The sequence below is a fragment of the Tamandua tetradactyla genome, chromosome 1, assembly GCF_023851605.1.
Source record: "Tamandua tetradactyla isolate mTamTet1 chromosome 1, mTamTet1.pri, whole genome shotgun sequence".
NCBI classification, from domain to species: Eukaryota; Metazoa; Chordata; class Mammalia; order Pilosa; family Myrmecophagidae; genus Tamandua; species Tamandua tetradactyla.
The window spans coordinates 217941992-217958900 of record NC_135327.1 but is presented as its reverse complement, the minus strand read 5'-3'; the positions used below and the strand labels follow the sequence as shown (position 1 = coordinate 217958900).

Below are 16909 nucleotides of genomic sequence, written 5' to 3'. Positions count from 1 at the left end.
TCTCACTCCTACCCTTCTTCCCCAAATAAAATGAAGGCCTCAAAAGGGCTTATTTTCTCTAATCAAAGAGGCTCACTCTCCCTGAGTGTGGGCAGTCCACAAGATGGCAGCATTGAAACAGAAAGAAGAAAGTCACCTTAGGCTGCTGCCAATTAAATATAAGAAATGGGCCCCCAAACCAGCCCCATACAATAAGGAAAGTCTGGCATTATATGCTGCAAGAGGGTCAGGCTGAGATCTTATTCTGAACTTTTCTTTAACTCTGCCCAAGTGTTTCACACAAAGTAGTTTTTTTCTCCTCTGACTCTTCCTCTTACTGCCCCTCCCTCACTTTAACGATGGCACTTGGAATTTTAATGGAAAGATTTGTTAAGTAGATAAGATGGTTTTCTCTGCATTTCTAGCTTCCAAGGAACTGATGTCAAAATTTGGAAGGAATGCACCATATGCATTGTCAGAACTGAGCTGGATGAATTCCCTCTACCAACGTCAACACGACCTCTCACAGGGAGAGCAGGGTCAGTTTGGGAAAGCAAACTAGCAAATCATATGATATAATGTGATACATGTGTATATAAGGCGAACACTTTCAGTTCATGGGAAGGGACTGTATTTCACAGCTATAGTGTCATTGGAGAGATACGTTTTATGTCTAGTCTACCGTAACCATGAAATAGGACTTCTTAAAGCATGAGAAGCCCTCTTCAAAATGCACCACACTTCTGCACAGGAAGACCGAATCATGCAGATGCAGTACACTCACTGAATGGTTGAGCAACCTTGGATATTAGGTGGCCATGGCAGTGGAATGCTCTTTTGCATAATAATCTCAGATTAGAAAATGTTAACATTGGAAAATGCGAATGTGTGTGATTTTCTGTTTTCTTCTCAAACGTACAGGAAGTCAATAAGCCAAACAGCTCACATATTCTTGGTTATATTTGCCTTGCTAATACATTAAATTTATTGTATAGTACAGAAAGGCACATCATCTGTTATTTTGACCATTAATATTCTGATGATATTATAAAATATTTGAACTTTGATGTTTTTATAATGATTGGAACTTGGGATGGCTTTGCCTAAAAGGATGTTGTAAGTAATTCTCAGAGTTACGGTCAGCCTTTATCTTCCAATGTCTTTTCCAATCCTATGAATTTAATAAGGCAGACAGCTCGTACTTTCTGAGCTTTACTACTATTTACTGACTTACAGAAACCTCATTTATTTAACAGAAATGTCTCTTTTTTTAAAAATGCGTTTTGTGGTGGAGGTGGTAGAGTGAATGGCTCAATGTGGAAAATTCAAGCCTGGCTAGAAAAGAAATTAAACACACAAAATACCCACAAACATTTTAAGAAAGGAAAAGTGAAAACAAGAAAGAGAGGAAGAGAGGACAGAAGAAGAGAAAAAAGAAGAAAAAGAAAAAAATGAATGAATGACCAAAAGAAATATGTAGGACTCCTGACCTTTAAATTTCAAAATATTAACCAGGCCCTGTAGCTTCACAATTCTCATTAAATTCAATGGTACTAATCTGGCTAAATCCCTTCTTGACTCTTAAAAATAGCAGGAAACAATATTCTAAACTTAAAATAAATTTATAGTCTCTGTGAGCAAGTGCCAGCTGCGCTCGCTGACCCTATCTTGCTTGTATTTGAAACATTAATACCATATATGCCCAAGGATTTAATTTTTAAATCTGGTATTCAAAACTTGCATTGAGTATGTTAACTCCCTTCCTCCTGGACTGGTCTTTCAGTTCAAACAACTGGAAGTTCGGAGGCCCCTGTAAGCATAGGTTCTGACCATAGCTGGGAGGCCCTGGTGATGTCTGAAGCTCATCGGAGTGTAAGAGGCCTTACAAGCGAGAGCTCTATCAAAAACGCAGTGCTCTCATCAGTTCCTGGCAGAGCATAAATAGACTTTTATGCCTCTGATTACAACTTTGACAGTCTATGAATATTATATGCCTACTAAGTTTACGATATTGCTAAGAATCCTCAAAATGAAATCTTAAGGCTCTGTTTGAGTCTATATGACTTTGGCAAAATTGGATTATGACAAAGGTTGAAGTATTTGACTTGCTGCTGCTTGAAAAGATGCCTGATGGACCTGAGACCTGCAGAGCAATTTTGAGGCTTATCCAGCATCAATCAGGTTAGTCGACCAATGGGAGACCAGTCCGAGCCAACCAGCAGGTAGACCTGATGACCGAATGCCAGGCCTGCCCTGGGCAGAGGTCCGTGCATTGGCATAGCTAGAAGACGACAATGAACAGAGTGCCTCGGAGCAAGGTCAGACAAGACATTTCCCCCAGCTGAAGACTTGGAGCCTGGATTCATGACTCATATGATGGAAGAGCAGTTAGGAAACCAAGGGGGTTTGTAAAGGATTCTGTGCTGACCCTGGAATTAAAAAAATCAATCAGACCACCCTTATCAGTAAGCTATGTGGTCAGCCCTGAACTTACTCGGGTAGGAGTCCAATGGATCTTACAGGTTTGTGTCATGTGCGCGTGCCCTCTGACCACAGTAGACCCCTATGAACTGAATTGACCTACTTGTTCTAGAGTTCCTCTGTGAAGCCCTCACACTGAGCAAAAAACCAAATGAGTAAACAAAGGCATCTCTGCTCTGATAGTGTAAACCTGCAATATTCTGGGGAGAATTATCTAGTTTTTGAATCTGACAACTTTCCATTTTCTTCACAGCTGCTGTTCACTTTTTGTTTTCTAATTATCCCTAGCTCTAGAGAGATGAGATAAAACAAGTTCGCTAACAACTTCGGAGTGGCTTTAAATAACTGTCTGGCAAAAGAAGAAAGGAAAACAACAGCTACAATGAGTGCTACAGTATCAGAACTTCGTTATTCATCTCACCCTCTTCCTTGTTATAGAGGATGTGTCCCTTACTATCCTTTTCCAACTAAAACCGGCCTGAGGGCCAAGAACTGTGGGGAACCAGAGAAGCAAGCAGGAGGCAGAGCCTCACTCAGTAGCTTCAGCTACTGGAGGCAGCTGCACCATCCTAGAAGATCACATCTTGTACCTTAGAAAGTTGTGTGCAAGTCTACAGAGTTTAGGAATTTAGGCGATTATTCTTCTGTCCTATCTTTTGGTATTTCAGAGTGTTTGAACTTTGCGGTAGTAGGAATTTTGTCAACCTGAGCATACCATAGGGGAACCTGGGGTTAAGTTCAACTCAAAAGAAAGTTTGTTTTTTTAATTTAATCAGGTCAACGGTGACAGTTTCCTTTAAGGAAGCCTACTAATTAGAGCAGTCCTTTCTACTTTCTGCCTAGCTGGGGAGCATCTTACAGTTGAGGAAACATTGATATATACCACATGCCCCATTAATAAATGACTGTGGAGGCTAAGGCTGAGTGGGCTTTAATAGAGGAAATGGGAGAAGCTGGAAAACTAACCTGGTCACCTTACTCTAATGATTAACTTTAAAGGTATTTAAAACCTCTGATTGCTTATACTGACTGTTTCCCTTCATGGGTGTCTGTGGGGAAGAATTTCATAGAGTATTAACACGAAACAAAAGAGGTTGTGCAGGGCAGAGGGCACCGTTTAACTGTGGTTGACCTCTGATAAAGAGCTAAGGGCTTTAAAAGTCATCACACTTTTCTATTAATAAAAGAAGCAAGAGAGGATGCCGTTTGTAAGCCTGCTCCTCTCCCGTGCACAATTATAGCCGTGGTGGTTTCCTGAACCCCATTTCGTGGCACGCCCACTGGAAACGCTATTGTAAAACTGCCAACTCCATGGCAGGCAAAACTGACAAACTTTGCCTGTCTCAGTTTTGCAGGATTGTGATGAAAATAAATAGTCAGGCTGTTGCCTGTGAGATTTCCTTCTCCTGTAGTTTGCAAACACAGTCTATGTCCTAGATGTGCTGCATTTAAACAAAGTATGTTACTCAGTTCCTTCAGTTGAGAGCTGGGATTGTCACCATTTGGCAATTACTGATGGAGAAGGAAATCTCCCTCCCTGCTGCATATACATGTGGATGAAAGGAAAGAAATATTTATGGCTCATGCTTGGAGACCAGATGCTCCACGGCATCTCTCCTAGGACTTTCAGGGAAACTCAAAACCAAGACGCACAGCAAAGCACTATTGGGACAGGAGGGGGATGGATGGAATCTAGTGCTTCTAAACATTTAATTTGATACCTGATTGCATGGTACTGTCAATTACTGTTGGCTTCTCTGTGGTCAGCACAGTGGTGCCACCTAAAAAGCAAAAACAATAACATCACAACAATGAGAAAACAGAAGCCTTAACGGTAGCTAATTTGCAACCCAGAAACATTGTATGTTCACATATGTCTACTGGAGGAAACCATTTTCCATAGAAAAGCCTATCATTTCATTCCAGCAATAGTATTTACTTAAATTTTACTCTCCTCAAATGTCAGATTCAAATAAACCAGTAAATTCCACCCAATGCATCTCTTATAAAGTATTCAGGTGGCATGGTGGGTTTGAGACTCTGTTACAAGGGCATTCTCTGATTCCCAGTCATGGCGTACAACTGCAAAAGCCAAAGGCAAAGGATTCTGGGTGGCCTCAATGACGTGGGTATTAACTTGACCTAGACTTCTAAGCTTCAGATAGCTTTCCAAGGTCTCAGATGTGGGCCTGCAGGCCAAGTGCAAGGTTAATCTTCACAATCTATTTTAGAAACTGAATGTTCAATGTGAGTGGCAGTGGTTGGTTCTTCCTTCTGTCCTTCGTCCTTTCTTTCTTTCTTTCCTTCCTTCCTTCCTTCTCTCTCTCTCTCTCTCTCTCTCTCTCTCTTTCCTTCTCCCTCTCTTCTCCTCCTTCCCTTTCCTTCTTTCTTTATTTTTATGGGGCTATAGTTTATTTTTCCTAAGGGCAAATATTTTGCCGGGTATGTGGTTTGGAGAAGCTGTGGGAAGCAGCAGGGAGAGGGGATGAGGAGAAATATTTCTTCATAGTCCCATGGAACTGTAGGATAGAACAAATAGCTCCTTGAACATATGAGCTTTCAATCAGCATGGGTAGACTTTGGAATTCCTGCTCAGGAGACAGGTGGGAACTGATTCAAATCTCTGTGTTACCCTCTATACTTCTGCATTTCAGCACTTCCATTTTTCCATTCTTCATTCTACTTCTGGTTGAAAGCAGGGTTCCCAAATTTGCCCAATCATAATAAGGTATCACCTCAACGCTTACCAAAATCATAGATCCCAGCCACCTCTCCACCTTGATCTTGAGGGTTAAGGCCCTGACACCTGTATTTGTGTAAGCTGCTTAGATGAGTCTCATAGTCCCCTATGCTGGGAAACTGATTTGCTGTTTATTACTCAGTCACTTGAGAAGGCCGTTTCTCCCCATAAGTGTCTGGGATGCAGATCATAGGCTAAGGTATTCTATCTGCCATCCCAAGAGATAAAGAACTGGCTCAAGGTAAGGGTATGGACTGGGCCCATGTAAAATTTTGGGGGTTGATAAAAAGAGCTGTAATTGTACACCTTCCAGTAGTGCCATTCAGTAAAGATTTGCAGTGATCTTTATTCTGGCCAGGCTCTAAGCCTATACTTGCAGCTCCCACATTCCAGATCATGAATCAGAGAACCGTAAAATCATGCCCTTGGAATGGTCTTAAGACTTCTGGGCTAATCAATTGCAGTATCAAGACATACTCTACCCGCTCTCTCAGTAAATATGCTGGGTGAGTAATCACATATGTAATGTGGCCTCACTGAGGCAGGCACAAGGAAGAAGGAATTATATATATTATGGGTTAAGAAGGTGAATCTATAATGGCAGAATTGGAGGGAGGCCAGAATACATTAGCATTCTGTTCCCAGTAGCCTCCCAAGGAGAATGACTCAAGGTGAAAACTCACTTTTAAAAACTGATCTGCATTATCATTTTTGTTATAGGTGGGCAGCCAAATTCCACCGTTGGGTACACAGCAGCTCCAAAGTGAAATTTAGTCTCCCGATGCCTTTGAAGCCAATTATATTATCTAATGACTTCAAAGGCATTTGCAAATGAGTAACTTCAGGAGTGAGATTTCACCTTGGCAAGCAAGAAAGGGAGAGCAGAATCTCTCCACATTTCCGTGCATTTGGTACCATTCACCAAGAATTCAGGCTTGCTTGGCAGTAATGAGCATTGTGCTACACTATTTCTCCCCCTCTATATACAAATGGGTTAACCCAGGAGAAAAATTAAATCAACACCATCTGTGTTAGAGAGCTAAAAACTGCTAAAGAGTACATTGAACCCAATTTCCATGTTCCCACCAACCAGGGATAAAGTGAGGATGCTCTTGGGTGGGTTTCACTAATCTGAACATCCCACATTTGCGGGTCTAACAGTGAAGACGGTGAAAGAATTAGCAGAGAGAGAGCAGATTGTTGTGGGCCAAGGAGGCAGGATGTTTAGATGTAAGAGGTAGCTGGGTGAGGTGACGTGTCTCCTTGCAAATGTTTACATAGGAAAGAGCTTCCTCTTTCTGAAAAGGATAATGAATAGTTTCATAAAGCAAAATCAGTAAAAAAAAAAAAAAGGAGAAATTAGTCTTAATGCAATAAATGAATAGGAATCATGAGAATGTCTTCTAAAATCACTTCTTCTTGATGGGGTGTGGGGAAGACATTAGCAGCACCTCCAGAGGTTCTTAATATATGTATCTACTTATAGAGTTACTGAGACAAATGTTCTGGCCTCAGAAAATGACTTTTTGCTATGGAAATAAGCAAAAAAATTAAATAAATAAAATAATAGAATGAACTTTCTTCTATGTACCCAAGAAATGGTTTTAAACACTTTAGCTAAAGCAAAACCTTGTACTTTTAAAGGGTTGTCAGTGTTTCCACTATAAATGACCCATTTTCTGTGGTTTGTTACTTGTTGCCATACACAGTTTGCTCCAGGCTAACATACTTGCCCTATTTCATTCAAAGGCTTCAGTTTCAATTGATTCAGTCATGAACTAATGCAAAAATGAGAAGGTTGGTTGTTCTGATATGAGGAGTAAATCCGAGGCTTTGTTTCTAATCAATATTAACTGACCACTTAAGGGTTTATAAAAAGAAGAACCCGGTCCACAAGAGTGTAATTGAAACGGATATTCAGTGATTGCTGCAGTTATTCCCTTTTATGAGGAATTTCACTGCGGATGTGTGATGGGGTCCGCAAGAAGTCTGGGGTTTGTGGCGGTGTTTATAGGAAATCCCAGGAAGTTTCCAAAGAACCTCATTCATGGAATGGGACTCCATTTTTACATCAGCTCTAGGGGTTTTCAACTTGAACTTGCTATCTTATGCAGAAAATATCCCTGCATTAATTGGAGTAATTTTTGTGGCTTATGGCTACTTAAATACAAGATTTGCATTCAAAAGGTCACAAAAATGTAATTTATTGAATATGTAAGTGATTATCCTGGAAATTTAGAGGGAGATGGATTTTGGAAGGTGGGATATAAATGTAAACCCAGTTCATGGTACTAAATTTCTGAGCTAAACTTTTTTTTTATGCCTTATTTCATCTCAGAATGCAGAGCTCTCTCCTCCTTCAGAGGTGAGCTTTTGAAGTAATTGAAAATGTACTTTGGGACATTTCCATCCAGATTTTGCACTGATGCTTTAGCTGATAACATGGCGGTATTGTGAAGTTACGTGGCTACACCCTCAGTTTCAACCATGGAAATTACTTATATTGACTCACTTTGTCCCTTCTGGATAAAAAATAAAAAGATCTGCATCCAAGTGCTCACATATAATACCTGGGGTTTGGGATTCTTAAAATGATAATCAGATGCTATATAAAATTGCATTTTGACCCAGATACCAAGCAAGGCTTCCACGACATGCTTTGCACCAATCAGGGTGAAAATCCTAGGGCCTGGGCCAGTTTCCAACTGGTGGAATCCCATTTCCCTACTTGCTTAATGTTTCCTCTGCCATTCCAAGTGGAAGAGAACGTCACTTTCTAGCATTCAGAGTTTTAGAATGCGGTGGAGTAATACTTCCGATTAACCAATGGCACACACCATTGCTGATCTATCTACTGATTGGTGGTGATGTGAAGAAACAATGAATTCTGCCTTTGTAAATTTTAATGTAAAATGATGTACAATATCCTAAGATAAAAGCTGCATTTCAAATAAAAACCTGACGTTATCAATTAGTTTAATAAAGGATCTGCTCAAATAATTTTGTCCTCATTAGAAAATGAAATGAGATCTTCTAAAGTATGTGGTTGCATATGGGTCATGCATGTGTTACGGGTAGAAAGGAGGTGAGTGGGTAAGATTAAGGATGAATTTAGCACAGTCAGCCATGCACAAATTCTCATTCAATTGAGATGTTCTTAGCTTTTGGCTCTGAAAATGGCTAAAATCATTGTTGCAAATGGCTGTGGATATTATGATCAATTTGTTTACATGAAAGGCATGAGAGAGATGAAGATACACATGCTCTGGCAAGGCTGTCTCTGTTCCTGGGTCAGCTCTGCCGAAACCCTGATGCTCTGTTGCCATGAGGTGTTAGGCGAACACAAATAGGCATTAGTGGGTCTCTACCAAGACGTGAGCTAAAATGGCATAGCAATGGGATGAAGATGGTTTCTGCACCTGTGAGTTGGAAGTCATCACCTGTTCCGCTGTGGCAGTTGGCCTGGTCGTCATCACATTCGTCCACAGGGTTCCCGTTGGGAGTGGTCGGCCCCGCTGTAGGCACTGAAACAAGATCCAGGGATTATTATCTCACATTATACTCTCAAGTGTACTCACGAGCCTACTGAATCTGCTAGCACTTTCGGAGAAAACTCCAATCTGTCGTAAGCAGGCCAGGCGCACGTACGGTTTGCCTCTCTTTCAGGAGCTAAATATACTTGGATTTCGCAGACTGCATCAGGGAACACTTTGCTTTGGTGTCTGATCCATATCTGCTGAGTCAAGTTGGCTGCTTTCCCATTTTGCACATTGTTATCTTCATAAACGTTCTTTTTCTGAAAAGCTCTTAAATTTTCGCTGATTATTTATTCATGACCTTGGAGTTGAGAACTTTGATGAGAGAGATTTTGCTTGCACTATCTTTTTTTTCACTTTCAAGGTGCTAGAGAATTCAAGTGTCATGAATCCTGTTAGATTCTCAGTATTTACAAAGTCTGCAAATTTTTGTTATAACTTTTTTTTTCCTTAAAAGGGAGTCCTAACATTCATTTTTAGTGCAATAGTATCCTTTTTAATGGGCCATTCCATTTCCCTCTACGTAAGCTTCCAACTTGAGAGCCCCGTATTCACAGCAGGTGTCTGAGAGGAGTTGACTCAGCTAGCTGGGGGTCATTTTACTTGAACTCCCACAGGATTGCATACCGCTGTTAGCAGGCATTCCCATATCTTTGCATTTGTAGTTGAAAGGTAGCCAACATTAATCAAAGACTGCTTTTGAAGTTCTTTACGTTTAGTTCAGTTCTTTTTTTTTTTTTCAGCCTGTTACTCATTTTTGCAATCTGTTTAATATTTTACAGTTTTCGGCATTACATTTCACAAGACTTGAGATAATGGACATTTCTCTTGATATTTGGGCACCAGGCAAGATGCTGGGAGCAGGAGGTCTGTTCTCTTACAGCTTCTGGCCAGTAGGAATGTGCTGGTGACTGCTGCTTTCTCAATAAAAATCTGACACTGTTTGCTCTTGTGATTAAGTACCCAGTAGCGTTATGACAAATGTGGAAAGGTAGCTCAATTTCAACTTTCCCAATGGCCCAAACACATACACCAAAAATAACTAGGAAATTACCAAGTACAGGTAGAGGCAGTCATGTTAAGCTTTGTAAAATTCTTACCCACTGAATCAAAAGACTCCTCTCTAGTAGTCTAGGGACTTGTTTTACTAAGTTGTCCTAGCTCTCAAAAATATGCCACTTTTAAGTATTTTAAACTCATTGTCTAACTGCTTTTTCTGTTCCTTATTCTGTTTATAAAGGAGAGATTTCAGTGCGTAAGTGTCCCTGGATAATACCTAGATCAAAGCTGAAAACAGGAGAGAATGAATGAGTTTTACACCCCAGTTTTATTATTTGAAAATATTTTACTTTCTGTGTTTCTCTAATTGTTTCTTAAATGTAAGTGCTAACTCAAAACAAGATGGAAGATCATGGAAGGCGGGGCTGCTTCTTATCCTCTTTCTTTATCCCTTGGTGTCTTCTGTCGAACAAGGCACAAAATAAATATTTAATAAGGGCCTGCTAATTGGTTTAAGGGGGAAGAAATACACTCTCTTTTGCCAGTTGTGTTCAAAGCTTGACCTTGATTTCCGGATGTTGGTTTCTCCTAAGGCTTAGGGGCAACTTCCTCACTTTTGTGAGTCCTTGGAAACATCCACAGGCCAATCACTCCACCAAAAATTTCTACCTCGCTACAGAGTTTATTTTGGCAAACTGCCACTGGCCTCAGTCTTTTCAACCATTCAGTCATGCTACCTCCTAAATCAGGGTTCTTTCCAGAATCTAGGCTAAAGGCTTGGATTTTAGCAGCAGACTTCCTTTTCCGATGACCACATTTCTCAGCAAACTAAATGAATGTGTCCACAGTTGGTGCGATCTGCCCAGCCCTTCTTTTTCTTGGCATCTTTGCCAAAGCCCTGGCACAGGGCCATTCTTGGTCTGTGTTGATCATAGTTAGATAATACAGAGTTCTGGAACATGACTACAAACATGGAAACAACTACACAGTAAAGACTGGGAGATAATGGCCTGGTTTTAAAATAAACACATAGAAAAGTTGCTATGAATTATTCAGTAGTAGGGTGATTTATGGCCTAAGATTCTGTAGTGCATAAGAAAAGTTTTATGGCATTTCACATGCTCAGGAATGTAATTATATTTGTGTAGCCTAAAACACAAATAATTTTGGAAACCAGCAGAAGAAGGTGATGTTAAAAAGCTTTCTTTAGAACAACTCTGAGCATATGCTCAATTGATTAACATCTGGGCACCAGTAACAGCCATTCTTTCAGCTAACCTGGAGAAAGACCTTGATGGGGAAGGAAAAGCTGGTTTAAAGTTACTCATTTATGCCCCAATCTAGGGCAGATGAGGATTATAATGCACAAAACCAATAAAGGGTGCAATGAACAACCATTGTATCATTATTTTCAAGCATTCATCTCATTCATTATGTATTTAAAAATGCAGAGTTGATCGCAGTCCTGAGGTCAGTGTGTGAACTGCATTTGTCCTTCATATGATCATCTATGTTTGTGCAGGAACATCTTTAAACAGGCCTCACAGCACTTTCATATCCATTATATCATGTAAAGTCTTGTTTCCCTGTAGCAATTTAAGAAAATCATCCAAGATGACATTTTGGCATCTCAGTTTGTCAAATACTGCTTCCCACTAATATGTGGTGGTGGCCAGCTCTGCAAACAAGAACTTGGACTGGAAATAGGCTTGTAAGGAAATTTAAAAAAACCTAAGGAGACAATCCCACTGGATCGGAGGAGAGTTTTGCAAAGAACCAAGACAAAGGTGTGATTTAGGGTGTGTTAGGATGCTGAGTCCATTGGCTTGCAGACAGAGAGGAAAAAGGTGACATGTAAGGACATAAATGGTGGGGGAGTGGGGGGGTGGATCTAGAAAACTAGAAGAGATTCTGAAAATGTCATTACCTTCCATTTCACAGCCCAGCAACTCCATTCTTAGCCCTAGTCCGCTGTGAGTGGCTCTCTCGGGGTAGATTCTGATGAGTCGCGTGGAAAGTGGTGGAAAAGTCCGTAGTTCAGGTGTATCATAGTTGGTGTTGCCCTCAAAAGACTGTGAAGCATGAAAAACATGGGTCGTTAAGAAAAAAAGTCTCCCTTCTGTTTCTTCCTTCCTTCAGGGCTCTTAATAGGGCAAAGAAATAGGCCTCATTCTACCACTCCTTAAATGGCTGATATTTCTTAAATAAACAAGAAAGGAAAAAAAAAAAAAACCAACAAAATCAATCAACCAATTAAATCTTCCTCGGGAAGTGACAGATGTCATTTCTTAGAAATTTCAGAGTACACGCTGAAACTATACAAGCAGCTGAGGATTTAATGAGACATGTTTTAAAATGATATGCTGATGTGTGCCATGGTGAGGTGACACCTTTATCACTTCCTTGAGGTGGTGGAAGATAATTCAGGAAGAGAAATTGCCATTTTTCAGAGTTTATGAAAGACACTGCATTTGCAATAAGCACTCCTGTTAGATTCTCTAAAATGAGAGCGTACTGGTTTTGCTAAAACTTGGCCCTCTAGAAGAGAGAGATTAACCCCCTGAAGTAGGAGCTAGTGAATTTAACCTAATGCAAATGTTGTTTATTCAAGAACTTGGGTTATTCCAACGCACTAAAATTGCCATTTACTTCCGAAGTACCTGCCAACTGGAAGCAAGTAACACGTGTCCGGTCTGTAAGCTCAGAGGCCTGGCTGAACTTCACTATAAATCTGCATCTCTTTCAGTGTATTCCTAATCTGAAGTCACTGTGACATTTTTCAGATGCTACATGAACCATCGCCAGTGCTGCTCCTCGATTACTTTATTTCCTTTTTTTACACTGACAGGAAGATCAAAATCTTTCAGTGGAATCATAGGAAAATGGAGCAATGACTGGCCTATTTTTTCTTTCAAGAAATGGCTAGATCTCTCTAATACTGTTTTCCCAACAACATTTTTAATCCCATCCGAAATGGGAGATGGGGTAATATTGGAAAAATTGTCTTTTCGTTGGGAATGTCCCTTTATGTCTCAAGCGTCCTATAATATTTATTGTGCCAGATATTGTTCTGAGTGCTTTAAAAATGCACATTTATTTAATCCTCAAGACAATTTCTACTACTACTTTCGTTTTACAGATGAGAAACTGAGGCACAGAGAGGCTGAGTAATTTGCTCTCAGCCAGGCAGACAGTAAGTATCAGAGTCGGGATTCAAATACAGGCAGTCTTAACTAGTGCCCCGGTGACACCTCTGTGTTGCCTCTGCCCTGAGAAATAATCATTCCTCATTTAAGTAGATGGGAATCCTGAGGTCTGGGAAATACCTTTATTCAAAGTCACACATTTAGTTCCATTAAGTTTTCTTTAAATTTGGTGCAACATAGGCTACCAAATCTGATGGCCTAAGGCCACATCTGTTAAGAGTGGAAACTATGCCTAACCTCTGCGTCAAAACATCATGCATAGGTCAAAGGTAGACTCATTCAGTGGTGGAAATGTGAGCAAATAGTGCAAGAGAGACTGGGCAGGCTGCCACATAAACAGCCAAACAGCTGGGAGGTTACCAAGTTCTGGAAGTAAATCCATTGGCTTTTCTAACCCTGAAAAGTTTCCAGGCACCCAAGAGTACATGGCGAACATAGATACCTCCTCCCAATTAAAGATTCCCTTCTGTTGTCTTCAGGAGTAAATTCACTTTTGGGTATCCACAGTCTTTTTTGGGGCGGGGAGGGGACATGGTCCGGGAATCAAACCCGGGTCTCCCGTTTGAAAGGCGGGCACTCTAACCACTGAACTACCCGTGCACCGGGATCCACACTGTTTTGATAGAACTGGAATTCCTAACTGAGACTCTGAAATGGATTACTGTTAGGCTCAATTAAGTTATTGTCAGTAAGATACTAATTATAATGAAAATATCATTATACCACACATGCAAGCTCTGTCTACATTAACAGAGGTCTAGAGATCATAGGAGAAAACATATGGAATCCCAGGCTCTTCTTTTAATTTTAACTCGAGGAAAGGATTAACAAAATGTAAAATCTACCATAAAAGCTGACAGTGATAAGTTCAGAAGAATATTATCAATGAAAACCCATACAGACCTAAGCGAACTTTGATAGCATAAGATTGCTTATGATTTATCTCGGCATTCTTTTACTAACCATTTTTTTAGAAGAAGAGGGCTTTGAGTGTGTGGACTGTTTATCTTTTCCTGAAAAGTGTAGTTATTTCAAAAATTCTTTCTATTATGTACTTCTGGAGGAAGGGGTGAGGAGAGGGAAAAAAGGATTTAAACTCCAATTAAAGTGTTGCTTTATTTCACAAAATCTATTATTCATTTCATGCTTGCATAAAAGGCCCTTGGCATCCTAAGCAGCTAAATTTCATTTATACATTTAAATGTGGTATACTTTAAATATCATTATTACAAAATGTTTAAATAGGTGTTGCTCCTAAATTAATGGTTTTACCAGTCTCCCTTTTCATTTTAAAGATTTTATTTCAGTGGAAAGGTCTGCTAGGAATTATAGCTTAGGTTCTATAAATATAATCTGTACAGTTTATGGATTTAAATATAGGAAGATGATGATGGTTAAAATGACATTTTAGCAACAAAACAGAATGCATCCAACCCATCTTGAGTGGAGTCTTTTGCTAAAGTTGAGAACTAGGTGTACGCTTCAGGTGGAATATATACCGAATTTAACTACGGTAGAGTGAGAGCTTGAGACTTGACTGTGGGTGCTTGGATTAGATAACAAAAGACCGAGAAGCATATGATGCAGCCTATCAAAAGCATATGGTGATTTGTTTTCTTCCTCTCTTAGAACCACAGTGTTGAAGAACATGTCAAAACAGCACACCCTTCCACATGACAGCAGTTCCAAGAAGTTGTTGATTTGCAGCATATTCACACTTAGTGATGAAGTCACAGCGCTCCCCGCGTGGCAGGAAAGATGGGCTCTTCAGGGAACTCCAGTTTCTAAGGCTTATTCTACTTCTTCCCTCTTCCACCCCCCCCCCTTTTTTTCCTTCAGTTTTTTCACAAAAGCATCAGGGGCAGATGTAGAAGAGGAGATGGGATGGATACAAGCAAGAAGCTGGCTGCACAGAGATACAGATGACATCGGAAACCTTTTAGAAGGTGAAAGTTGACTGAAGAAGTGATGGGAGAGAAATGGTTAGGGCTGAGAAAGTAGAAGCCCACAGCGGGTGTAGACTCCAGCACAGGGGAGGCAGGGAGGCTCTGCGGAGCCCCGCTTGGGGAGTGAGTGGGAGCTGGCGGCCTGCAGGCTTAAGCAGCCCGCCTGCAAGGCCTTTGGCCCAAGGTCTCATTTAAAACCATCTTCCCACAGTCTCTCAGAGTGGGAGTGAGGTTAATATTCCCTCCAATGAGCTAAAAACTCTTTTCACAAGGGGAGTAAGTCAGGGCCCAAGCAGGGATGGAAGGCCTGGGAGCAAAAGGCCAATTATGTTGGCGATGAGAAGTACTGTCCGCTGAACAGAATTCCCACAGTGCATAAAAAACGAAAACTTCTGCCTGTCTCTGGGTTCATTACTTATTTTAATTCCAAACAGGCTTCCTGGCCACCCAGTGTCGTGGACCCACCCCAAAGTGGGTCCCCCCTTTCCTAGTTGCTGATGTGTGCTCAGAAATGCAAATAAGTTTACTGTCAGCCTAAGGAAAACATAATTACTGAAGTGTCTGGCTAAAGAAAAAAAAAATCATACCATGTGTTTTGGTGAATTTTTAAATTGCGATTTCCTTTCCTTTTTTACTGGATCATCAAGAGCCAATGGCATTTTAAAAGGTTCCACAGCATTAAATATTACCCTTAAAGCCGGGGTGGATGGGTGATGGGGAGAGAGAGAGAGAGTTGGTTGCCCCCCACCCTGCCCCCTCCCACTGCTATCATATCCCCCCTCCCATGAGAAGTGATGGACCACCTGGGGTTCCCCCAGCCAGGGGAAGGCCACCAGCAGTGCTATCCTTTTCTGCGTTTATCCATCGCTGTCAGCACCCCATTCTAGCATGAGGGATCATCCACTTCCACTGATCTCAAGGCTCAAAGGAAATAGGCAGTAGCGTTTCCTCAGGGAAATGCTGGAGGCCCCTGATTTAAACTGAGGACAAGAGGAATGACTTCCTCCCTGGGGAGACCCCCCTTACCCCAGAGCCCTTACCTTAGCCTTGCGTTTGCTGTCATCCATTATCATCTTCCAGTCTGAACCGTTGTTGCTGTAGCCAATCTTGAATTTCCTCATGAACACCTTGTTCTCCCTGTGCTTCCCGCCCTGAATGATGACGCCCCTCACCACCTTCTCCTCTCCCAGGTCAACTTGGAGCCACTCGTTTGCATAGGAGTGAGGCACAGGTGGCAGTGCCCAGCCCGAGCGGCTGGTCACCAGGCGGATATTCTCAGGCATCCAGTTTCTCTCCCCTTGGTTTGATGCTGTAATCTGGGAGTCAGAAATAAGTCCAGACACCATGCCCAACATTCCAGAGCACGGATAATCTAGGGGATGGAATGAAATTGATAACATGAGATGATTTTCTAGGAGCCTCCACTCTTAGAAAAAGAGGTCACAACACATTGAGTATAAACATTGTTCGCAACCATTCATGTAATTTAAAACATCTTTGGAATATTCTTTATTAAACTAGAGCGGTCCCCACTTCAAATCCTGCTTGCTTCCACTTTCAGAACTTCTCTTCCTACGCTCACGTTCAGGTAAAGAAAATCATCAATAAGACAATCTTCTAAGTTTAATGCCAAACTATGGATGTCCCCACTCTCATTGGCATCCAGAAGTTATCTTTAGATCATATACAGGCCCTACCCTCTGAAGATTTAAAGTTTACGGTGGCTTTGGAGATATGTAAATAAGTCGTTCCGCCAAGAAAAGAGCTGCTAAAACAAAGGTAAAAAAATGAAGAGAAGGGCAGAGCGATGGTGGCTCAAGTGGCAGAATTCTAGCCTGCCATGCCAGAGACCCGGGTTTGATTCCTGATGCCCGCCCATGGGAAAAAAAAAAAAAATGATGAGGAAGTGGAGAGAAAGAAAGTTCTTGACTCATCTGGGAGGAAGAGGGAGTTTCCCAGAGAAGGTGACAGCTGGATTGAATATTGAAGGACAGTGCAATCTTGTGCTCAGCTGCTCTCCCT

The 16909-nt window shown here is 41.1% G+C and overlaps 1 protein-coding gene across 3 annotated transcripts in view; it reads right to left on the bottom strand.

Moving 5' to 3' along the window:
- Window positions 1-16909, bottom strand: part of NRP1 (neuropilin 1) — a 154409-nt gene that overhangs the window by 31742 nt on the left and 105758 nt on the right. For 2 of the 3 annotated variants that reach the window (XM_077152119.1, XM_077152117.1), the window contains exons 9-12: window positions 15928-16259; window positions 11663-11807; window positions 8620-8724; window positions 4182-4241 (exon numbers count right to left, since the gene is read on the bottom strand). In XM_077152119.1, the coding sequence (XP_077008234.1) occupies window positions 4182-4241; window positions 8620-8724; window positions 11663-11807; window positions 15928-16259 (642 nt within the window). The remainder of the gene's footprint in view (window positions 1-4181; window positions 4242-8619; window positions 8725-11662; window positions 11808-15927; window positions 16260-16909) is intronic. The other variant, XM_077152118.1, reaches the window with a different exon arrangement.